The 25929-nt window shown below is 41.9% G+C and overlaps 1 protein-coding gene and 1 long non-coding RNA gene across 2 annotated transcripts in view; one reads left to right on the forward strand and one right to left on the reverse strand.

Moving 5' to 3' along the window:
* Window positions 1–1054: 1054 nt before the first annotated feature.
* Window positions 1055–4187, reverse strand: LOC141922688 (uncharacterized). Its single transcript, XR_012623051.1, has 4 exons — window positions 4073–4187; window positions 2071–2213; window positions 1789–1958; window positions 1055–1375 (listed from the first exon to the last, which is right to left on the reverse strand). It is a non-coding gene; the product is annotated as an uncharacterized LOC141922688 (long non-coding RNA).
* A 9761-nt stretch (window positions 4188–13948) lies between these two features.
* NWD2 (NACHT and WD repeat domain containing 2) overlaps window positions 13949–25929 on the forward strand; it is a 60114-nt gene continuing 48133 nt past the window's right edge. Inside the window, exon 1 of the mRNA XM_074822310.1 lies at window positions 13949–14099. Coding sequence (XP_074678411.1) covers window positions 13949–14099 — 151 coding nt within the window. The remainder of the gene's footprint in view (window positions 14100–25929) is intronic.

A 25929-nucleotide genomic window follows, 5' to 3' on the forward strand; every position in this document is an offset into this window, starting at 1 on the left:
AAAAATACAAATCCTGAGGTCTGTCTTTCCACAGATGAGGGATATTTTCTGTTCCCTGTTTTCTGGAAACTATCAACAGAAAAGGACTCTAGTTTGTGCTAACTTTTAGCTAGGTCTACATCAGCAAGTAGTGTGGACCACTCTGTAGAGTAAAACTGTTGATGCGGGGGTTTTGACACCAACAGCACACACATTTTAGGTTTTGATATTTTACTTCAGATTATCTCCAGTCTAGCCCCATGGGATGGATGCCACAGCTTGTCTTTCATTTTATTATCACCTGAAAAGAATCCAGTTCATGCACTCCAAGACTACTGCATGATGCCAGCCAAAACCCAGTAAGTGGTGATAACCAGGAGAGACATCTCAAAACAACTGGGAGACACCTGCTCAAGCTGGTCCAGAGGAGGCCACGAAGATAATCATGGGGCTGGGGCACCCCTCCTATGAGGACAGGCTGAGAGAGTTGGGGTTGTTCAGCCTGGAGAAGAGAAGGCTCCGGGGAGACCTTATGGCAGCCTTCCAGTACTTAAAGGGGACCTACAGGAAAGATGGGGAGGGACTCTTTACCAGGGAGTGAAGTGATAGGTTGAGGGGTAATGGTTTTAAACTGAAAGAGGGTAGATTTAGATTAGATAGAAGGAAGAAATTGTTTACTGTGAGGGTGGTGAGACACTGGAACAGGTTGCCCTGAGAAGTTGTGGCTGCCCCCTCCCTGGAAGTGTTCAAGGCCAGGTTGGACGGGGCTTTGAGCAACCTGGGCTAGTGGAAGGTGTCCCTGCCTGTGGTGATTTAGGCCCTGCCGGGACCCGAGACCACGCTGCCGCTGCCCCTCCCCCACCCTCCAACCAGACGGGGCAGGGAGTGAAATACAAACCTCAGGGTTGAGATAAGGAGAGTTTTAATACAACAATGTAACAACAACAAACCGATCAACAGCAAGAATGACAACAATAGCAATAACAGTAATAACAATAAACAGAACAAGGGATATACCGATACAACAGCGAGTAGAGCAACCGCACACCGCGCGGTTACCGATTCTTCCCGAGCTCTGGCGCCTGGACGTGACGTCATCATGGTATATGAATAACCTGGCTAGAGCTTCGCCCCCCACTGCTGGGGAAACTTAACCCTATCCTGGCTAAACCAGGACACTGCCCATGGCAGGGGGGGTTGGAACTGGATGATCTAGGTCACTTCCAACCTAAACCATTCTATGATTCTATGAAAAGTGCACTTCAACCCAAACTGAATTTGGATGCACTTACCTGTAACTTAGTGGTGCCCACCCTTCCACTGCTGTCACTTCAGGTTTCAATTGCACCACAGAAGAAAAGGCAACTCTGTTCTTCAGCATCCACTAATTTGTTAACTATAACAGGGATGTTTATTTGCAAGGGAAAGCAGAGCAGATGGGACCAAAAAATGTTAATGTAAGTATCCATTAAGACATTAATTAAATTATAGCATAGGTATGGTAGCAAATTAATTCACACTCAAAAAACATTTAATCAAACCTAATCCTGTTTACCTGGGACACATATAAAATTAAAGTTTTAGAACTAAGAGGAAAAAATATCTCCACTGACCATCTTAGTGCCTCCTGAAAACACAGCAAGACTCTGAAATGTAATAGCTGTAAGGTACCACCTATTTTTATACTGCTGCAAAATGTCACAAAAGCCCTTGAGAGTACAGAAGTAAAGAGCTTTATGCATTTCACTGTGATATCTAATTAAGTCTGTAGGTAATAATTTTGTGAGATTAAAGTTTATGATACTTTACCATTGTCAGACATTTTCAGTGCTGTTTTCTCTGAATAGTCATGGTATCATTGCACTCTGAAGGCACAGCCAGTTATTTGCTCAACAGATTATTTGGCAGCGAGCTTTTATCTTCTCAACAGCTCAGCTGCCCGTCTCCTCTGGAGAGCAGCAAGCAACTTCTGTGATGCCCTTGATATGAAGAATGAAACTTTAATTCATTGCTAAATACAGGCCACCCCTATGTCAAGAAGCCTTTGTGCTGCTGGCTTCCCAAAATACCACCAAACTGTGACCAGATTACCTGCCAAGCAGCTCTGCAGAGATGGACACACCCAGCAAAGACAGCAATACAAGCACCTGGTTTGAGCTTGCAACGTTTGTGTCTTCAAAGAAAAATGTTCCTTCTGAAGAAGTTTAGTTTCAGTGTTATACCTGAAAACAAAACTAGAAAAAGGAACACTTAATACAAACACACTGTCCCAGGAAGCAGTGTCTTGTCGTGAAAAATTCAGTACTCACATAAAAGACACTGTTCCTCAAGGGAACCATGAAGTGGAAATCACTGAGGAGATGCCATGGTAACTTGTAACGCCTATCTGCTCTCACTGATTCAATACCACAGGACGAATTTAGCACAGAATGTGGATCAAAATGCTGTTTTCCAGGTGAAAGCTAAATGACATCTTACGCACTTGCATTACGAGAGTACCAAAAGCAATCCTCTCAGGAGTAGAAGATTTAAGTCCACTGTTCTGGCCAAACTCTGATTTGGTAAATTACTTTATTTCAATTTTTTTAACTAAATTCTTCCTTTTTACAGATCACAACCACTGAAATCTGTAAGGACATTCAGTAGTACCCGGAGGGTCTCATGCTTATATTTTCCTCATGATTTCTAATGCTTCCAGCATCCCTGCGAGGTGTGGAGATACTACAGCTTGTATCTTTGCTCCCTTACAGCTTACAAATGAGGAAATTATGTATATAAACTTACTGCTAAAGCTATTCAGTCTTCGGCCCCAGATTTGACTCCCTGACTCCTGAACATCTATGGGAAGAATTATTTTCTGAGGAAAGAGGCTCTCAGAAGCTATAAGGCTGAGTGACCTAAATTAGCAATTAGGGAACTAAGGATTCAGCAGCAGCCAAAGAAAGATCATGATCACATGGAGTTATATCCTTAAATTTCTCAGTAGATCTAGTCCTAATTGACCTGCTTAGTCATTGCACAGGAAACTTTGACAGGCCTGGGAGTTAAACCCAAGTCTCCTGACACCCTGACCATGCCTCATTCAGTAGACAATTCTCTCAGTGAGTTGAAGAGAATACATAACATATATTTGGGCCAAAGAAAACCTAAAAGGAAATCCATTTTATTTATTTATATTATTATATTATATTTCCATATATTATTACACACCATAACACATTTTTCAACACCCAGTAACAAGCTGAAGCCTGCATACTTTGTACAACACTACAAAGCCAAAAAAAATACTGTAGGCATGAGAATTTGTGGGATAAATATGCTCAATGACTGCTTGAAGCAGATCAGGCCACCCATAACAGTGGGTACCAAAATTAGCCAACAGCCCTAGTCCACCTGGCCTGTAGGGAATCATCTTCCTGACTCAGATTTAGAAATTTGTTTAACTGGGTCCGCACAAGCAAGATACAACCTAGCGGGAAGCAGAGAGCTTCATCCCAGCTCTAGCTGTGATCTGTCTCCTACTGAAATCAACAGGAGTACTCGTGTCCTCAGAAGAGAGCATTTTTCCTCAGCTTGCATGCTTTTATGTGCTTTCATGAACACATGAATTTTGGGGGGGAGTGATAAAATGCTCTCAGTTGCTTTCATTCTTTTCTGTTTAACAGAAAAAGAGTAAGAACTGAAGCTGAGTTTCAATCACTTCAATTGAGACTAGAATTTGTGGTTCGGTTCCCCAAGCATGCCTGAACTGTCACTTAGCATCTCCAGGCCTCAATTCTGTTAATAGAAGAGGGCCACAAAAAAGCCAATAAAGCAAGTTCCCACACTTCTAGTGGGAGAACAGCTCTATTTCTGAACAAGAGGGAATTTACTAGGTTTTTGTGGGTAGTTGGGACACCTTAAAGCAAAGCTTTTACTTAGAGAGTTGTTTTTATAAAAGATTTAAAGCTGTCCAACTGTTTTCAGTTGGCATTCATCTCTTGGAAGACCAGCCACCAACTCTCTTACACAGGAAAATTAAAAAAGGAGCAATTGCACCCATCAGGCAGCTCAGCCAATAGGAAACATTAAACCACACATTCAGCACACTTACCTGCTCACAGAATACTTGGCAAAGAGAGAGTCAGAGGCTGGTGCCTGGAGTAAGCAGCTGGTGAGTGTCGGGGGTTGTGTCTCTGCCTGGTGCCTGCTGCTGCTCCCATCTAGCCCAAACATGCAGATTTTCTTCACAAGAAAAACAGTGCACAAGAGGGGCTGGTACATGATCTCACCCTGACAGCGACCTTCAATATGACTGTGTAGCTGGGAGCTCTGAAACATTTTCAGATCTGCTGGTTTATACATATGTACATTGATGAAAGGGCAGACTCTGATGCCATTCTTTACTATAAGCAATGCATAACTCATAAAAGAGACTTACTGAATTATTTAAATGGTTTACCAAATATGATTAACTGCCAAGCATAGATCTAAACTATTCTTGCTTCTGTGTTAAAAAAAAAAAAAAAAAACATTTTACAGAAGCAACAGCAATGACCCAAATGACAGATTTTATTTGGGGATAATGAGTATTTCAAATTAAAATTCACCCTTGGATGATGATGGTTGTCGTCATGATTCTTCAGCAAATGTTTTTACATTCAGGCTGCCTAAGGGCCTTCATAACACTTCAGAGCACAGCACTGTGCAAGTGTAGCACAGCAATGCTTGCAAAACATGTCTATGATGGCATTTGGTAATAAGGTACTCCATGCTCCATCAGTTTACAGAAATCAGGATCAGCAACAGTAGACTAGAGGCAGAAATCCACTGCCATCATTTCTGTGGCACAACAACCAGATTCATGCAGAGAAACTTCCTTTTGCTCTCAGTACTTGTCTCCAAGATTAAGTACTTTGTTCTGGACTTGGAGCAGGTGGAGAGCTTCCCTTTTCCCCAGCATACGTGCAGTATCATTTCAGGAGCCAGATGAAAAATGATGGCATATACTAAATAAGACTAAAAGAGTGACAGCTGCTTTTTCAGAACCCCTGCAGGTAAAACAAAGCTTAGCAAGTTTGGGGTTTTTTTTCTTTCTTAGCACTAAGAAGACAAATTAATGTTGCTATTATAATCCCACTCCCCTGGGTCTTCATACATCTAAAATAAACTTGCCATGTCAATAAATCCCATAAAATCACATTAACAATGGAGTGTAAATGGCTTCATTTTCTATTAGCACAAACACATCAGAGAGTAGCAATTTTATTTTCCATGTAATGTGCACAAATAAATAAATATACACACAGGCACACATATATAATCAGATTGTTAAACTTTATTCATCAGCAACCTTGCAGCATGAATATTTTGACTTATCTATTTAAAATTCACTTGCCACATGTGCAGCAGGTGTAGTTCACTTAGAAGAAGAAAACACTCATAAAATCCTGCACAGCAGATGGCCCTCTCTTAACTCTGCTGCAGACACGTACATACGCACTAGGCTCAGCCTCTCCCTAATTGCTGTTTTGAATATGATTCCAAGATTACTTGCCATAACAATCTATGCAAAAGCAACGGCACAGAAACTTGGACAGACTTACAGGGAAACATCTCAGCCTTCTGTCCCTCCTCCTCCTTTACTTTCTGGTTTGTATTTGGATTGCATTTCCTCAGAGGGAGTGCAATGTGTATCTTCTTTGCTGCTGTAAGCAACTTCTAGACCCAGAAGCCTTTAGGTGCATCTCAGATGTTCTCACCATATGGAACTTCAACATGCTTGTCACCACTACCAGTACGTAATTTTAAAGACTCCTTTTTACTGTCCTAGGAGAAGTGTCTGTCAGGGAGCAGCAAGGGCCATCCACCACCCCCCAGGATGGGAGGCAGCAGAGCAGGTGCAGGGGAAAGGGAGGACTGAAGTCAGACAGGGAACTGGGGAGAAGGGGAGCTCAAAATAGCTATGCAGAGTCATGATCCCTGGAAAGCACAGGGACAGAAGAGCAAAAAGTGGGTTGTTGGCCAAAGATATGAGGACAAGGTGCGTGAAAAGAAAAAGGCACTGAGATTGCACAAAAAGAGTGTAATGGGAGACTAGGACCAGTAGCTAGAAGAGGGAAAAAATAGGTGGTGGGCAATGGAAAGAGACAGACACATTGGACAAGAATCTGGGAAAAGGATGAAAGGACTGGGTGAGACAAGCTGAATGGGATAAAGACATGGAGAGTGAAGTAGGATAAAATCCCTAGGGAAGCAAACTAAGCATGTGGGAAGACTGTGACGGTGGGCTGAGGAGGGAAATTGCGGCTTACTGAATAAGTTAAAAATACATGGCAATATATGCATATTTTGCCTTTTTTGTTGTAATGATGGATAACCTTTAAGGGTGATACAGGACCATAAAACAAAGCAGATTGCTGATTTATTTTTAACTGAGGTTAGGAGGTGCAGGAATGAGGCAAGGAATTACAGGAAAAGGAAAGGGTCATTTCACGGCTAAGAAAGTGAATGTTGCTCCATAGGGGGAGGGAATTACATTCCATCCTGGCTTCCACCAAGACTTCCTAGGATGCTAATTAAGCCATTTAGATTTTTCAGGGGTGGTCATTAATTCTAGGTTCTTCATTTTCTGGACACCTGACTTGGAAGTCTGAAGGTTAAAACACAAAACCACTGAACGCTCTCAGCTATAGCCGAAGCTGATAAGAGAGGGCATCCAAAATTAACAGATACTTCAGGTGTTCATTTTCCTGTGTTTCAGTGGAACAAGTATGCTTCAATAATGAAACTTTCTCTGGCTTGGGTGTTACTCAGATGTTGGAAGTGCTCATATACTTATTAACTTGGGAAATTATATGGAAAAGCTCAGGAGGAAAAGAGTGCTTCTGCCTTCTAACAAGGTCTGAGTGGTGAGCTGCAAGTATGCCACTGAATGCACACTGACCAGCAGTTGAATACTGTTCATTAAGTGAACACCCCTCTTTTCTGCACCGAGTTATGTGAAGGGATGGTAAAATAGAGTACTGGGTCAGTTAGTTAAAGATTGGTATAACACATACGTGCCACAGGGAAAACTTTAAAGCTGTACAGGCAAATCGGAATGACTAACTTGGAAACCTGACTATTGCATAGTCCCTGTGTGAATTTAGCAAGTCCTTGTGTGTCTTTTGAGTGTGTGTGTACGTGTGTATGCACCTATCCTTGGGTACGTCTACATATGTGTGCAAGAGAACACTAATTCTGTATGAAGAAACAGGTTTCTTTTAAGCTTCCAGTAGAAACTAAGACAAAAATAATTTCCATGCCTTCAACATGCTATTTTAGCTGCAAAGAACCTTTCAATCAAGTGTGACATGAGATAAAGATGTGGTATAGCCACTACAATATTTTAAGAGAAATGGCTATGTTTGCCTTGCTAGGTTTCAAATAAAACAGAAAATTTCTAAAGAAGCTCAAAAAAAAGAAAACCAAACCAAAACAAAACCCATGCAGACCTCTTCCATTTCCAGACCGTTGTCATTCCAGGGGTTAAGGCAGATTCCTGATGGTGCACTGTGTTTAGGATAAAGTAGAATTCCTTGTGCCAGAGCCAGCTGGCAAGTAAGTCTGGGACTTGGGAGGTGAGAATGAAGCACCACTGTGCTTACAAAGGTACAAACCTAGCTTGGAGGTATTATCTTCCCCATTTTCCTTGAAATATAAATTAATCTGTGTATCATACAAGTGCATAATTACATTGCTTGGCAGCTCCTGAAAACCAGGATTGTTCTTATGCCTCTCTGTATTTGGAAATCTTATTCCAGGTTGGAGTGCCCCCTTAGCACTTGTGAAAGTGATGTCGTTTGAAGACTTAACACGTATTCCACTACTGTATATTCAAGAGCAAAATAGCAACATGGAAAAAGAAAACTTTTTTATCATTAAATTGTGCAGAGAACATGGAGAAGTTACCAGAATTTCATCACAGGCTCAACCACAGGAAAAATGTATTCCTGGACTAAAAAACACAGAAACTCAAACTTGTCCTTGTTTTATGAAACCAAAGTTTAGCATCCTCTTTTGGGTGCAGTAGTGCAGGTGTTTCAGAGAAAGTGTAAGAACACTCTGGTGGGCCAATGTGGGATAATGTGCCTCCCATAAATTTCCTCTTGATGTGATGCAGTGACTGACTAAAATTTCAAAGTATAATCATATGTAATGTGCTTTCCAAATTCTTATTACTGGACTGTCTTTTTTTGTAATCTATATACATTTCCCATCTCGCTATTAAGGATCCTGATGTGTGATGAAGGCTGACCTACCGATGTCTTTGGATGACACAATAAACCTAACTGTGAACCTAATACAAACCAATACAGTGTCATGTCTCGGACCTTGCAAGTCAGCTCACAAAACTCTGTTGCTCCAAGTAGCTCCTCTGAAGAGCAGTAAAGCAAAATGACTATCGCTCCAGATAGGTTCTGTGTTACAGCTTGTAACCATGTTGTCAGTGAGACTGAAGGCTACCATTGAGTCTATCTGTTGGCAAAGCCTGATACAGCAACCTATTCACAGCATGGAAGAGATTCATCCCTAAAGCCCAGAGGTGTCAAAGCACAAGCTGTGAGGGAGGAAAAAAAAGGAAGGAAACAAACATTTTTAGCACTCAAAACTAGGTGGAAAATGGAAATCTACATCACATAGAGTTAACTGAGCCCTGAAAGGTCCTTATAGGAACTCAGTACTGTATAAGATTTGCTAAGACATCTCTTATTTCTTGCAATCAGTTTCTTGACATAAATATAAACTCAGTAAGTCTCAGCAGCCTGTCATTCCTAATTTGCAAGGATAATAATAACAGGGTGGGATTTTTTTTAGTGAAGCATGAATTCTGTGAGCTCTCTAGTCTCAGCACATCTGCCCCTGCTCTTCTGCCAATCCAACCACCCCAACAAAAGTAATACAGCACTGTCAAGAAAAAGGAGCAGAGAAGGAGCACAGAGTTTCTCCCCTCCGTTTCAGCAGCAGCAAACTGAAGCAGAGACAAGAACAAATAGATGGGATGTTCAAACAACAGGACCATGGCCATAGTTCCCGTGGTAAGGAGCTTGCTCAGTCTCAGCACCACAGCAGCTTGGAGAGAATGATGCCTGGGGAACACACCAAGTCCTCGTTAAACAGGCAGAAACAGGCACAGAGTCACAGGGTCTCTTTCTTGCTTAAAATCGGATTTTATTGCCTCCTTTCGTCTGTCGCTCTAGGCAACTGCCTGCTTCGCCTGCTCCTAAAACTGGGCCAGCTTGCTAGGAAGCTGCAAAAAAACACTCAGCTTTAAGTTAGTATTCAATCAGAAGATGTAATTCCACACAGGAGTCTTTTAGCTTCTATGTGAAAGGGTAGATGCTGGTCAATTTGCTGACCCTTAAACTTTGATTTTTGACCTGTCTTAAAACTTTGCCTTCCCCTGCAAATAGCTACTGTTTTGGAAAGAAGACAATAGGAAGGCTGAACGTGCAGCCCCTGGCGGAACCAGGCTCTAAACATCTGAGGAGAATGGATGGGTATTTTAAGTACCTAGGTCATACCTCAGTGGATGTATTTTAGTGCAGGGCAAAACACTTGAAAGATATTAAAAAAACCCCTTAGCTATTATGACCCTGTCACATACTTGGTATAGGATTTCCAAAAGTGCTAACTACAGATATGCCTTCACTTCAACAGAACCACTGAGCATGTCTCCATTGATTGCAGTGAGACTGAAATTAAGCCACTACCAAGCACTTCTGCGCACCCCACAATATGTATTAAAGTACATACAACCAAGAACATAAATTCAGCTTGCAGACAGAATAAATTTGTTTCTCATAGTTTGTATCACAACACTACCTACAGCGTTACTTCCCAAGCTCTTCAGACTATTAAAGCTGATCTATAATGCTCGTTTTTACACAAAACTCAACTCAGAATGACATGTCTCAGGAAGCTGTTTGTCAACTGCAAACCCTTATTCAAGCTGGGTTTAAGCCAAACAACTTGGTGCGCTTTTTACTGATCTCCATGGATTTGGATCAGGACTACTGAGCTATACTTCATAGCTTCGGTGTCTTACCATTTCCTGGGGGACTTCTCAAGAAGTAAAGCACTACTCTGTCTGAATTATGGCAGGATCATACCGTCAGGAATAACTTGGGTTTAACTCATGTGTTTTACCAAACGATGCATTCTGTAGCTTCATTTAAATATATCTGAACTTGGAGCAAATGAGGCCAGAATGATAACCAAGAAACACTCAGATAAAAGGGAAAAAAAGTATACTGAATGCATATGAATAAAGATTCCCTGCTACTTTACTGATCTGCATTTTTTCAGGATCAAGCTACTAGCCATGTTTATATGAAGCCATTTGCAGAATTACAAATCTGTTTTTAATTCCTGTTCAGCACAAGGATACTTCTTGCATTAACTTTAATGACAGACACTAAAGATCTGCTCCAAGTACAGTAAAGTCAGTGTGAAAGTTTGGGGATCATGCCTTCAGGCAGTGCTCTGCAATCTTTTCTACCGGATGAGAATCTCTGCTCAGGCGGCTTCCGCGTAACTAGTTTGGGACTCAAATACAGACACTGATTCTAAAATATCACTCCTAAAGTAGCACATTCTCCTAAATGAAAAATTTACAAAATCTGTTATTCAATATGAAACAGGGTAATTTTGATGTATGCTTTATAATGAACACAGCAGTATCCTCTTTATGATTTGTATTTGGGTTTACATCACATTCTTTGATATTCTTTTTCTTCTTGTTGAATAAAACAATTCCTTTTAATTTAAGAAAAGCTACCAACTAATTTCCAAACTAAGTGAACCCAGAGTGCTTTCACACTGGTAAAGTCTCAAGTAAAGCAACAGTTTCTCTGTAATCATTTCATTATCCTCTCCATTTCAGCCTCATTGTACTTCATTCCCAGCATTTTATGTTCACAGGCACTGAATCTGAGGATGTTGAGCCCCAAACGCAGACAGACTGAAGCTGGACAGCTGAAGAGATTACCACTCTGAGGCATCTGTCCAGTTCCAGCTTTCGCAGAGGTGGCAGCTCTGTGACAGGAAGCTGAGTCATGCACAAAGGCAATCCAGTTTACAGATCAAAATAGTAATACAGATCAGCACAGGTTCTGAACTGCATAGTGGGAGCCTGCAAGCTGCACAGACTACCTGCTTCATATGCAACACAACTATGCCTGCCGCAAGAGCGGTGACACCCGGCAACAAACAGACGGGGTGAACAGTTGGTAATGATAGGCCTGGTCCCATTTCATTCAGCTGGGGTTCGTGAGACAATATATTCAGTTAAAAGCTGATGCTGTTGTCAACGCTGTCAAAGACAAAAATCCAAAAGAATTCAAATTATGCAAACTCAAATTTTCAACTTAGTGAAGATGACTGCCAAAAAGTCTTAAAAAAAACACTGCATTACGGCTGGCATGGTAAAGGGATAGATCAGTGAGACTCATCTTCCAAAGAAGCTGTCTGAGAAATGTATTGATGATAACACTAAGGCAGCAGCAATATGAAGTGAGTCTCTGCATCCTTACCAGGAGCTGCTTCCACAAGCGAATTCCTGTCTAAGAACTGCCTAGTACTTTATGCTGGAGAAGCAAAGGAGATAGCCCAGCTGAGGGTTAGTCCCAGCAAAGTACGTAAGACGTAATTCAGCCTACACTACAAATCATTTCCTTCGTGCATTCATTAACTGTCTGCAGCCTCAAGGAGCTGCTTTTCAGCTCTGTATTAGAGAAATTACCTGTTCATGACACAAGCCAGAAAAAGGCACGTCTACGCACATTTGCTATACAGACGGTAAGTGAAGTGCAGATAAGACCAATGGTTCTGCAAGCATTGACATATATGAAGCCTCATTTCCGAGGGAATTGCATCTCATGACTGTCAGATTTTTTTAAACAAATTATACCAAAGCTTCAGAGAATTCACAGAGAAGAGAAATATGCACGTCTACCATGAAAGGCTTCAAGCAAGATTTGTTCCTTACTGGACACCACTGAATCCTACAGGAATATCCTTTTAGATTGACAGAGGGACTTTCCAATTCCTAGGCATTCAGTTCCCAACACAGCGGCACAACCTCTCTGTCCAATGTTGGCATTTCAATATTAATGGTTGAAATGTACACTGCATATTTTTCCTGTTTGCAGAGAAGTGCACTCCCCCCTGCCCAGCTATGTTCACAGAACTTACAGGAATGTTACCTCTTTGAGAATTAATATCTTAAAATTTGCCCGTTTCATTTGGTTTAAATCGGCCCAAAACTTATGGGGTGCAGAACTAATAAAGCAACAGCAAGCAAACAGCAACAAAATTACTCCCTTATACTCACATGCAAATACACACAGGATGCAATTTTGCGTATGACTTCTTTAAGAAATCAGGATTTTTAAAAAAATCTGCTCAGCAATGCTTAAGGAACGCATCTGGCTGTCACCTTCATTTCTGAAACAGAGCTGAGCAGCTTGCTTTTGCCTACCTGAGCAGTGTTGCCTACCTCAGCCTCCCCTGGTGCTGACCCTGCCTGCCAGCGTGGGCCACTCGTCCGGCTGGGACTGCAGCAGGCCGGGGGGGGAAGCAAGCGAGTACCAAAAGGGCGGCGGAAGGAAGACCTCAGCTCTTAAATGCTCTATAAATCCACGGTAAGGTTGGTTTATATATACTATACATAGTGCATTATATATTTAATATGAATAAATACACAAAGCAGCTTTGTATCAGATGTAGCACATGAAATAGCCGACACAGATATTACGTGGGTAGCCACATTAAAGACTTTTATCTCCAGCCTTTTAAGCATGCAGAAACACCTGCGAGCCCCTCTGTCGAAGTCTGCATCTTCCTCCCGAGAAGGTATTCCCACGGCCGACAGACCCGGCAGGCTAATTGCGGCCCCGCGCCCCCCCTCCCCTGCCCCTCCAGCCCCTCCTCTCCGCCCTGCTGCCAGGTCCCTGCCTGCCCGCCCCTCCCGGGGAGGTTTCTAAACTCTGCGGCTCGCCCAAGGCCCGCCGCCCGCTGGGGCTGGGGCCGCCTCACCGCACCGCGCCTCGCCGCGCCGCACCGCCAGCCTCCAGCGGGGACCGGCCCGCCGCCGCCGCCGCCTCCGCCCGCCCCGGCGGAGCCGCCGCCCGCCCCCGCCGCCCTCCTGAATATTTCATCGGCTCTGCCCGACGGGATGCCCCGCCACTGACTGCTGCAAAGGGGCCGCATCCCGCCGGCCGCGCTGCTTCCTTCCTCTTTCATTCTTCAGACCGGGGCTTTTCATTTATTCCGATAAATAAATAACTGATTAAAAAAAAAAAAAAACGGGGGGGGGGAAGGAAAAAAGCAGCAAGAGCATCTCTTTTATATCTGAGCGGGTGGGACTCCCGTGCAGGCGATTACGGAACAAAGCGCAAGGGCTCTGAACTCCTCAGAGCCCAAAGGACGAGCCGGCAGCAGTTTTCCTATAAAAACCCGATCCCGGGGCTGTGACCCACTCGGAGGAGGGAAGGCGCCGCCAGCCCCGCCGGAGACGCCCCTGCCTCGGACACCGCAGACCCTCGTGGGCGCAGGGGGAACCCGAGAGACTCGCCGGCCCGGCCGCGCAGCGGCTCTCCCCCCGCTCTCGGCGGCGGCCGGGGCCCGCGGGCGGGCGGCGCTGGGGCCCAGGCTGCCGCCGCCGTCCCGCCGCGCCCGGCACCGCTCCGCCGCAAACTTTCTTCCCGCGCCCTCCCCGCCGCCGCCTCGCCTCCCCGCAGCCCCCGCGCTCCGGCGCCGGGCGGCGGCCTCAGCCCCAGCCGCGCCGCCGCCGAGGAGGCGGGTGGCGGCCCCGGGCAGCCGGAGGGTCCGCATGGCCGCTGCCGGCGAGCCGGTGGGGAGCGCCGCTGCCGCCGCCGCGGTCCGGGGGCTGCCCTGAGCCGCGGCCCGGCCGCCGCCTGCGAGGACGGCCCTGCGGCGCGGCGGGATGTGGCCGGCCGGGGCGGGCGGCAGGCTGCCCTGCCCGCGGGACGCGGCGCTGCGGCGGGCGGCTTTCTCCGGCAACCTCTCGGCGCTGCCGTCCCACCTGGTGCCGAGCGGCAGGAGCGTCCGCGTCTTCATCAGCGCCAACCCCGAAGGTAACGCGCGGCCCGCCGGGCCCCGCCGCCCGCCCCGCAGCTCCCCCTGCCGCCCGCACGGCCCCGGCCCCGGCCGCCGCCCCGGCGCTTCCCGCTGCTCCCGGGCGGCGCCGGGCACCCTCGCTCCGGGGGCCCGCGGCGTGGCCGAGACCGGCTCCTCGTCCTTGTCCCCGCGGCCGGCCCCGAGGGCCGCCAGGCCGGGGCGCTGCGGGGAGCGGGGCCGCCCCGCCGGGCGCCGTGTGGGGCGCGGGGCGAGGCGGCCGCGGGGGGGTGGCGGGGGGAGGCGTGGGGCAGCGCGCCGGGGGGTCGCTCGGCCGGGTGTCGGTGTGCGAGCTCGGGCGGGGATTTGGGGGCGCCGATATTCTCCGCTCCTGAAGTTTTGTGCCTGTAAATGGCACGTCTGAAAGGCACCGGGCGGGTCTCTCTTTGCGGTGTCGGAGCAGCGGGGCACGGGGAGCTCGGGACGTGGAAGGGGGCTGCCTGCTAGCGAAGGGGAAGGTTTTCCGGGGGGATGCTTTGCGGAGCTCTCCTGGGGAGGCTGGTTAATAGAGTTTCCGATTTCCTAGCACAGGGAAAGCAGGTCTCAGCCGGCTGAGGCGACAGCAAATGTGGTCCTTTGATCCCGGCCGTACTCTGCTTCCGAGGAAGCATGCACTGAAACCTGCAGTTTTAGCTTAATAATGTCAGGATCGCATACTCGGCATCTGAACTAATTAGGCATCTTGCTACTTAAAGCCTATTTTTAAAATTACCCTTTGATACGAGGAATTTGCATACATTCAGGAGGTGTCATTCCCACTCGTAAAATTTAAGTTGCTGAAGCATATTCCCACTCGAAGCGTGGAAATAATAAATTAAACGTTCACACCTGTGACATTTCTTGCCTGTAAAAATGAGCCCACTGTATTCACAATTCTCTTTCACGCCGCAACCCACCGCCTTCCCCCCCACACTTCTAATTCAACAATACTGTCACCTTTCATGCAAACATCAGGGATCTGAAAATCATGCCTGAAATGACAAAATAGTTTGAATTTTGAAGTGAAAATTGTCTTGGCACCAATACTTACGGGAGCATGAGAAAATGCGCTCACAAGCAAAAAAGTGGGCATAGCGTTGCCTTGAAGAATTCCCACACCTCCAGGTCTTCCGAGTTGCTCTCGACACAAGGAAACTCTCAGCTCTCACATCCGACATCCCTGTTTGTTTAAAAAGATGCCATTCTTTAAGGAGAGCATGAAAATGCTTGCAGTTTATTGTTGCAATCTCAGCAAAGATGTATAAATAGCGATAATGGAAAAGAAATGTGTATTTGGCTCGGAAGGAAAATTAGTGTGAATGTTTAGAAGATATGTTAATTCATTAGAAATGGATCTCTGCCAGCATCGCCTTAACTCTGGAGCTACTGATACCTCCGTATTTGACGTGAATGGCATTTACCGTCAGGACAGCTTGGTTTCTTAGCTAGTTATTTGCCAAAATTAAAAAAACAAAACAAAACGCTAAACTCATTCTAAAAGTTAGGTTTTGAAGCCATAGATATCCATTTGCAGGATTGTACCCTCACATTGTTATTTCAAAATTTCAACTTTGAAAAGACACTAAGAGGAAGAAAATAATGCGGTCAATTTAGGATTATTTATATTAGCTTCTTTGTAGGATCACATGGTCACAATGATTAACATTTCTCATCAAAATTTTATCTGCAACATTGCTCCTGCTATCAGAAATGGTAGTTTGGGACAAAAATTTCAGAGTGATTACAGATTCTGATTATGAACATTTAGGGACTCTAAATGATGAGAAACAACCATGACTATTTATCAGTGATATCACCGACACAGAAGTATTACTACCAGGATGTGACCTCAAAAAAAAGAATATATGGTTAAACAAGAAAAAGTAGCCTACAATGGGATTTAGATATCATCTAGTAAAGTACTTAGAAATAAAAAGACTGTTTGCAAAATACCTAGAAGACTGCACAATGCAAGTGCTGGAAACCTTTCTGGAAAAAAAGGTTAAACTTCTCCAACTTAGTAAACTGTTTAGCATATTTAAGCCCTAAGCCACAATGAATATTTGCATGACTAAGGCCTTTCTTGTTAATTTTCAGCATATCAATACCAGTTGTTCTTGGTGTAGAGCATCCCTGAAAGGGGCGGTGCATCCAAGTGAATACCCCCACCCCCCACACACACCCCCCCGGACTGTGCTCTGTACGTGTCAGAACCATGGTGCCAGAGAAATGTAGGGGTTAATGCCACTAGCAGTCACAAGAAAACTTTATCTGCAACTTAAAGCGTACAAACTTAAGCGTAGTTTTCTTGAACTGTATCAGTTTTATAAGTGTATATTAGAGAACTCTGGTGAATCAGTGTTTGGTCTGTTCTTTACAAACATATGTATGACTGAAACATATTATGGCTTTATTTTACAAGTAGGAAAATTATTTTAAACAGAAATCCCTAAAAAGAACAGTAAGTGGCGACAGTGAGCATGGGTAACAGGAACAAAATTGCTTCATTTTACAGTCTTGTTTTCTAGAGGAAATCTTGTAGATAAGCAAAAGTATTTTCCCCTAGTAGTTAACAGTATTGTCTTGCTCAAATTGTTGATATCAACTAATCAATCTTCATATCACTGAAGATGATTGGATCTTTAGAAACAATGAAGTTGCTTTATTATTTGAATATAAATAAGTCTGTTTTCTCATTTCAGTAGATATAAGCAATCAGACGTATTTAAAATATGTATTTTGGCTAAGAGACGTTGAAGATTTTGCTTTAAATAATTTATTGTTTTTCTCAGGATATTTTTATTGCTTCAAAGTGATAAGTAAGTTATATTTGCTTGATTGTAATAAGAGCTTTTACTGTTACATGTGGAAACTTGTAGACTGTAGCAGCAATCAGTTAATGACAGTTTCTCTGCTACTCAGTAGTGCCTGTATAGATGCCTGCCATTAACATACAGTTCATATTAAATAAAACAGGTATAAACTTCCATATGGTCCCATTACACGGAGCTGTGACATCAGCCCTATATATGTTCAAAACATTCCAGTGATTCTTGTCGCTACTTCAAACAGAAAATTATTTGAGTTGCAAAGTTTGTTATTTCAAGAAATTATGTGGTGATACAAGGCAATATTACAAGCCCTTCTTGAAACTGATGCCTTCGCTGGAGTTAGGAATTTGTCCGGAAAACAAAATCCTGTGAATTGGAACAAAACTCCGATAATTTTGAATTCTCTTGGCTCTTCTGAAAGTGGGTAAATTCGCCCTCTGTTAGTTTGACTTAAGGTCTCGTTATTGCTTTGATTAGTTAAGACATTGATAGTTTTTTACTCTCAGCTCTTTTGATTGTGAAGGTGCCTTTCATGTCTGTAATTTAGCAGAGACAAATGAATGCACTGATGAGGGATATGTATAAAGCCAAATCCTACACACAGGTTGTTCTCTTGAAGACAGGATGGTAATAGCTTTATATAGCATCTGAGTGTGTCCTGACATAGGTAGTGTATGCCGGTTTTATCTCAAAGTGTAAACAGGGCTGCATTTAGCACTTCACAGGGTAAGGATGCTCCCTTTTCCATCCATTATTTCAGCTAGCTCTCCTCTGTGCAGCACCTCTGCATACTTCCTAAATTCCAACACAGGACTGCTTTTACTGGGTCTTGACAGCTAATACCTTTTAGCCATTTGTTAGCCATTGGAAACATTTCTGTCGTACAAACAGAAACAATTGTGATGAGATCATGGACAAGCTTTAACAGACCTTTTTAATACAGAAAGGCTATGTTCCTCATCATTTCTGTGCCTCCAGTACCCATTTTTTAAAACTGTAAAACCAACTATGTATAAAAAAACCTAATTAATACTAGTATTGGCATGATTAACAATCTTAAGTATGAAGTCCTATGTATACATGTAGGAATGTAAAATGAAGATCTTACTCTAACAGAAGATACTACTGGTATTACCACCACTTCAATTCCTCCATTGTACAAGCATGGTATAAAACTCATCTGTAAAGCTGGAACCTCACCAGCTTCTCCATAGATTGCCTGAGTGAGATTTCCTTGTCTTACACTGTTGAGTGAGTTTGCATTTTCTTGAGTTATTACACAGTTTTTCAACTCAGTTTATTTCCATTGACATGCATCATCCAGAGCATTGTATTAATTTGAAAAACATTTGATTCTAATAAAGTGCAAATGTTTGATGCCCAATTTACATATGTTCTTGCGATACAGAAGGCAAAACTCTCACCTGCAGTTAGTTTTGCTGACTAGCAAAGGGTTATTCCTATAAATAATGACTGCAGAAATGGACCTTACCAATGTTTTTGTTTGGACCTATTGGTGAAGGCTGCTTTGCAGGAATTACATGTATTTTTGATCATGTTGATGTACATGAGAAAGAAAAAAAATGTGCATTTGTAGTTTAGTGCTACTGAACATGAGGGTGGATAACTCATAACAGATGAAGAATTACGATTGCTTTAATTACAAAGTTATTGCCATATGAGATAAGAGAAAGGTGTTACTTTTCATTCTTAGCATGTTCCAGGTCTATTATGTTATTTTTACCTGAAATGTTGTTTCTTTTAGGAAAAACATAATTGAGAAAATGTTAATGTGGAAAAATACTCAAAAGCCAGCATAATGCTTAGTTAATGATGGTCCATTTTGGACAGCCCCAAAATACCATATGGTGTCCCGACTTGGATACATTGCATGAAGATCTTTTTATAAAGACAATTTTATATAATCTGGGTGGAATTTATTCCTGAGCTAAAGGAAAACACAGATGTTCAAGTGTATGAAATTGCAAGGGAGGTGTTGCGGAGATGTGGAGACAAATAACTCCAGGACTTTTTTTATGCTAAGTGTTAGTTCTGGTTACCTAACTTTGTACCTATTTATGGTTTTACGTGACGCACATCACAGTAGTGTTTCAGAGCTACAAACCAAGCTACACTTGGGGAAAAAAGTTCAATAGTTTTAGAGATAAAGTTGAGTAACTCAGAGTTTGGGAGAGCATCATGGTTGAAATACCTGGGTTTGGTGTGGGCCTTGATTTGAAATATGTCTTATTTCAGGAGGTCCAGAGGTCAGAGATACCTACAGTCCATTAGGTTGAAAAGAAGCCTCCCATTTTCAGTATTTTTGCCTCTGTGTGAAGTTTCTCTCTTCCCTCGTGTGCCACAGAACAACTCTATTGGTATGGTTGAGCAGAAATCAAGATCTCACTCTCCTTGAGACTGTATGACCAAGTCTCATGCAGGCTTTAATTCTTTTTTGCAAGTCAGGGCCAGTAGATCTCAAGCAGAACAAGTATGACATGATTTTTTGCTGAGCAGATCCTCAAGCCTTTGTTACTGTTAGAGGAAATGATTGTTTTGGGCTAGGATGGAGACCAAATTGGATTGAAGTTCATTGTGCCGGACAGATAAACTTGAGAAGTTGTTGATAAACAGTATGAAAAGAACTGTTCGTCGTGTCCCCCTGTTCTTTTTGTAGGTTCTTAGCTTATGCAGCCTGAGGACTGGGCTAAGGATTTGCTCTGAATGTAATAAATATGCAAGTGGAAACACTGAGAACTTTTGTTTAATTTTCAACATAATTTTTCATTCACATACTCAAAAGGTAGGATGTGCATTTGGGGAACAAGACTAAGATCAAGAGGTGTGGGTTGTGGTTTTTTTCAGCAAAACAGCAAGCTATTTAGTTTGTTGGTTTTGTTCTTTCTTCTTAATATTTAGAATATCAAAATTACCTGAAACCCAGCCACCTTCCCGCTAAGCAGCATCTGGAATTATCAGCTCAAAAAGCTTGGATTAGGTATTTACCTTATCTACTTAAAAAAGAGCACTTAAAATTTTTAACAATATGACCATTCTTTTTTAAAGTATTAAAATTGTCTTTTTCTATAATTTTTGTATATATGTCTATAATGTGTATACGCACACATGCACACATATACACAAATTATATAAAATAGTATAAATTGTATAAAATGTTATAAATGGATGTATAAAACTCAAGCCACTCCGTCATAGACTATTTTCAAACTTGCTGTTAGGACCCCTTGTGAGAACGAAATATTTATGTTCGAAGGGCATCACTCAACACTGTTATTCTAGCATTGCTGAAGAACAGCCTAGGTTTTGTTACATGCTATTGTAAAAGTAAAAAGTGCTATTGTAAAAGTAAAAACTTTACAGGGGAGTCCACAAGTAAACTTGTAAACATTCAGGGTCGTATGCACCTGTAGCTTAGGTTCTATGACTGTTTTTCTTAGCATTGAAGAAATAATATTTAAACAGAGCAGAACCTATAATTTATTTTCTAACTTTGCAAATATCGCTTTATTTCTTCAGATGTATTTGCATGCTAGACTGGTTCCATATGTTGTAGTTTATGTATATATTCATACATATACATGCATGCATCTTTTTATTAAACTGGAAATACAGAGCAGTCAGGATGCACGTAGGACACTGGAGCGTGCCTCGCTCAGGTGCAAAGTGGCCATCCTTTCAACAGCAGACAAAGGGGAGCTTGCGGCCCCTGTACACTTGACACAGTTTCTAAGTGCAGTGAAGGACAATGAAACACTTGTGCAAATTCCATGTGATATTAATTTCTCAAGTAATATGGTAGGTGATGGACAGCAGCAGTATTGAATCAAGTCCTTACTGTGAGTCGTTCCCTCAGGAAGGTATGAGACCTAGCTTGAAACGAGAGGCAGCACGGTGCTGGCAGCATTACGGTGCCTTCCCCCATCAACACAGGGGAGCTTCTTTCCTGCCTGATCAAGGGCAGTGGGATAGCCTTTCAGCTGAGCAGCAGTCTGCTGTGCAGCAAACTAACAGGGATTTCCGAAGCTGTGTTTCAAGGAGATCACGTGTATTCTGTGGTGGGATTTGTGTAATCACGTTAAGAACAGTGTAGTACAAAGAGTACAACTTGGCATCTTACCTCTGAGCTTATGCAGCAAAATAACTCCTTTTAAGAAACTTCATACAGGACTATGTGGGCATAAGCATGTGTCCACAGATGTGTAAACATACAAAAGAAAGTCCTACATTAGACTTTAAGTTTTGTTTGGAGAATTTTAGAATACTTATTACAGAAAGAAAACCTTAGGTCAAGGAGTTACTGAACTTCTAATTGAAGATATGAGGGCAGTGCCTGAGCAGCAATTTGTTTCATCTGAAACAAATGAAATTTCTTTGAAATTTCATCTGCTGAAAGAGTATTTTGTAATAAGATATCCCTTCAGGGTGCAGTAACAATACATTAGTAATATTTAGCTACCAGTAATTTAAGGTTTTAATACTTTGAAGGTAGTAGATATAAATATAATGTAGTCATAGATAGTTGTGTGTATGGAATACAGAGAAATCTGGCACTTTTTAATATAGGCAGTGCTGTTCAAGACATTTGCTTTATCCCCTTACTGGAATTTTAATTAAAGAAGGATAATAATAGATAGAATTAGAGAACCCAATTTAATCATGGTTGTGCTGGTGCAACTCTAAAATAACTCCACTGGCCTGATGCTACTTTTATAATTTAGGTTTTGTATCAGAGAGAGGCTTTTACTAACAAAATCTTTAGTCAAAAGGGAAATAGGGCTAAATCACAGGTAGCTGAAAACAAGGGGTGTAGCAAGGTAAAGAGGGGGGAGCCCCAAGTCAGTGCAGAGTACAATGTGCATGCTGCTGTGTTGGGTAAGGAGGAGATGTACCACATGTAACTCTTGTAAGCCACCCCTTCACCACCATAATTACATGCCCGCCTCTATGTTTGACCTGGCCTTAAACTCCCTCTATAAGCATCTGCTATTGCCAATTGTTGGAGACAAGATGCTGTGCTGGACGAACCTTGTGCCTGACCAGCTACAGTCATTCTTGTACAGAATGTTCACCTAGAGAAAAAAAGTCACCTTTACAGACTAGATATATCAGCCTGTTCAAAATACACTTGGTGCCAGAAACTGGAAAGACTAGCAAATGGCAGGACTTCCACACTGGACTTAATCCAGAGTCATGCTGTTGTTAAGTATCAGTCATTGGGACTGATGAAATAAACAGACCAGATTTCAAATTGTCAGAACCTGACAAATACTCTTGTACAACCTGCTTGTAGCATTTGCTTGGGGTGGCACAGCTGCAGTCTTCAGTATAGTACCATGTCTCTGTGAAGACATGGTACTCAGTTGAAGATGTTTATTAATAGACTCCATTTCACTCTACTGGCAATTTAGTACCTTTGCAGTCTCACCTGTGCTTTATAAATCTCCAGCTTTGCCCTCCAACTCTCTGTTACCTGAATCAGGTATTGAGACATTTAGTTATTGTAGTGTATGTATGATACATAACAATGTTATTTGTAAAATTATTATTTAGAATCTCCAATTAGCAACATTTTACAAAATATTAAGATGAAATGAGAATTAATGACTAAGAGCCCTATCTGGACAACTTTAGTTTCAGAGACCTCCCCAACCGTAGTGTTTGCTATTGGCAGGCATTTCTGAAGCCTAGACCCTTTGATGTGTTCGTATTATTAAAGAGCATTTGCATTTCTTACAAGCTACAGCACTTCATAAAAGTACGGAACATTCAGAAGCATATAGAAGTTCAAAGTTAAAAATAATTGGCAAAATAAATGGCTTGTGCAAACCCTCCAAAAACCCCTTTTAGCATAGTGGTTTCAATACATACGATCTGTTAGTTGGTATTGTTTATTTGTGTTGTACAGGATTGATGCCTGACCATGCAATGTCGGTAGAAATGATTGGCACTTTAGAGTATATGTAAGAGAAGCCCTGACACTGCCTGAGTTTATACTCAGTGTTTATTCACAAGTAATCTCACTGACTGGATTTTATTAGATTAAGATTACTTTTAAATGATTGAGAACCATTGAATAACCATGTGGGTTTAATACTTTTAGATGAGAGGAGTTACCCATATTTGCAGAGTTATGCACACCAGTTATTATATGTAAGATAAACGAGAAGCAAATGCAGTAAGATTGTACTTAGTGAGTTAGACCAAAGGAGCCCAATACCCCTCCTCTGACCCTGGTAGTTTCAGATGCATGATGAAAGAATAAGAGATTGCAATGGGGACAAACCAATAAAGATTGTATCTTTGTGTTTAATAATCTGTGAGGTCTTTTGTTTCCATTCATTCGTCTAGTTGCTAGTAATTAGTCAATAGTCTTGGTACTTGTAAAAACCTTTCCAAGATTTGAGATAGATTATTGCCAACAGAAGTGCCTAATCCTGATAACTTCAGTGGGAGTTTTGTATGAACAAGAACATGCGTATTCAGCAAAAGAAGAGATCTCAAAAAAGTGGAAATATCTGTGGAATAGGGGGTACCTAAAAGCAGATCTCCCTAAAAGAGTAACTTTATCCAAAACCACCACTGTAATGATCCATTTTTGTCTATCTGTATATAGAAAGAGAGGTTAACTGTGTAGACCTAGTTATCTGAATATCCTTATTTCTATGGGGTTATTAAAATGGAGCCATACTAAGAAATGAATAAGGAAATGACAGTGTTCAATAATCTAAAGAGCCTAAGGCATGGAGTCTCATCTAAAGTAGTCCAGTGTGTCAGGCACACATCAACTCTAATCTAAGGGTTATTGTGCTACCAAGGATTTTCAACACATACCTGTGCCAGCATGACACATCTAGAGGATCTTGCTTTACTGTCATAATCAAACATAACATAGATCATGTATGACTGCTTTATAAGTGATTTTCTTAAAATGAAGGACTTAATATTTTTATTTTTTCGTACCTACTGTTCTTTAATAAAGGCCCCACAAATTCTAGAAAAGTTGATCAGAGGAAGAATATTTTCTTACTTGATAATAGCCCTCCTGGCTAGATTCATAGTCTGTACTGTTCTGGCAAGACAAAGTTATTTGTTCTGAAGAAAATGCCTGATTTTGTCCTTTATTTTCCACTCTGTAATATTTCTGATAGCTCAGATACTGAGAGCAGTGAGCAGTAAGTGTTGATGCTCTTTTTAGGAGTGGTTACTGAAAAATACTAGGAAAATTACAGAATCATAATTTTGTTTGATAATGGTCCTGATTTACTTATATATTTCTTGGATTACATTTAAATCTGATGAAGAATTAGGCAGTGCTCTTGAAGCAGGTTCTTGAAGCATTCCTGTTTATGTGATCATTAATTTGGTATATCAAGAAACTAGCAAAGTACGTATGATGATTTACTATGACATGCAAGTAATTTACAACATGGAATTATAAAGAATTAAGCAATCTTTGGAGAACAAAATGAGTGTCACTGAGCTAAACGACATCATTACCATTTAAATCAGGTATATGTGGCTGTAACAGATGTCCAAGGGATCTTAGGCAGTTATTTCATTAGGCAGTTATTTATTGTTGTACAAATCACAGACCAGAAGGCTGGAAGGGACCTCTTGAAGCTTTTGGATCTGTCCTTCTGCTTGAAGCAGGATCAAACATACCTGTGCCACTCCTGACAGAAGATATTCTAGCTCTTCATGAGCTGGCTCCAAACCAGTTAAGAAACTACACTGGAAAGCAGACTGTACAGCATACTGCTGCTCTAGGTCTTCCATAGCACTACCAGGAGTACTTGCAGCAACATACACAGACAGAAAATAAGCTCATTAGTCAATAAAAATGACCAAAGGTAAAAAATTCCCTGAAAATTTCCTTGCTTAGAGTTTCAGTAACTTTCATTAGTGTATGTCATTATTCATAAATTTCTCAAATCCAGTTTCTGCCTCTTCATCCTTTTACCATGTCAGGAAGCCAATCTATGCATCCATGCAAAAGATAGATAGTACAAAGCAATTAACTCCCATAAAGATTATTTTACCATGGATGTATGTCTTGCAGTGGCCTGCTTGTTTCAGGTGAAACCTTCCTGCAAATGAGGCATTTATGGAGTGTCTAATAGCTCATGATACAGATTTTCCTTTGGTGGTTTATTTATGAATAGAAAGAGGAGACTGATTTACAGGATTTCTCATAGTTACCTGGTGATTTATTCTCATGTAGGATATTCATTATATTTCAGATTAATATCATTTGGTTAGATTTGTTTAATGTCAGTCAGTGAGCTAAAATATTTTTCAAAAAAGAAGGCATGTGGAAGACACAGATCATCATTTATTCCTCTTTCTTTAGAAAACAGAGCTAAAAATGCACATGATCTCCTTATACTCCACCTGTTTTAATTATGAATGTTCTATTTTATACTTTCTATAATCAACCATGTATAATACTATAGAATTCTATTGAGCAGTTCCATTTCTGGGGTATTGTTCCAGTGTTAACACCACAGTCAGGCTGTCGTAGTCATTTCAATTCAAAATAATTTCAAATAAAAGAAATTAGATCCCCAGTTGTGGATTCAGTTGTGTTTAACTGTATGTAGGTGTGGAAGGTAAAAGGTGGCTTCAGATGTTTTTATCAATTCTATGGCCAAGGGACAAATACCTTCACAGGCACTGAGAAAGAATGATAGTGTCTGGCAGTGCAAGAAATGGAAATGAAGTCAAGTCCACTCTTTCAGCCATCTTCTACACTGCCGTTGAGAGTATAGCATCATAGAAGATCTTTATCCTCCTTTAAAGGTAATTGTAACTCATTGGGTATCATTATAGTGAAAATAAGAGCAAAGAGTTGGGGAAGATGGCTAAGTAATTTGAAAGTACTAATTTGGAAGACAGTCTGTAGTTCAGTCACCGATTGATTAAATTGGTATGCCAGTTCTGTAGGTTCATCAAATATTAT

Source organism: Strix aluco, chromosome 4 (genome assembly GCF_031877795.1).
Source record: "Strix aluco isolate bStrAlu1 chromosome 4, bStrAlu1.hap1, whole genome shotgun sequence".
NCBI classification, from domain to species: Eukaryota; Metazoa; Chordata; class Aves; order Strigiformes; family Strigidae; genus Strix; species Strix aluco.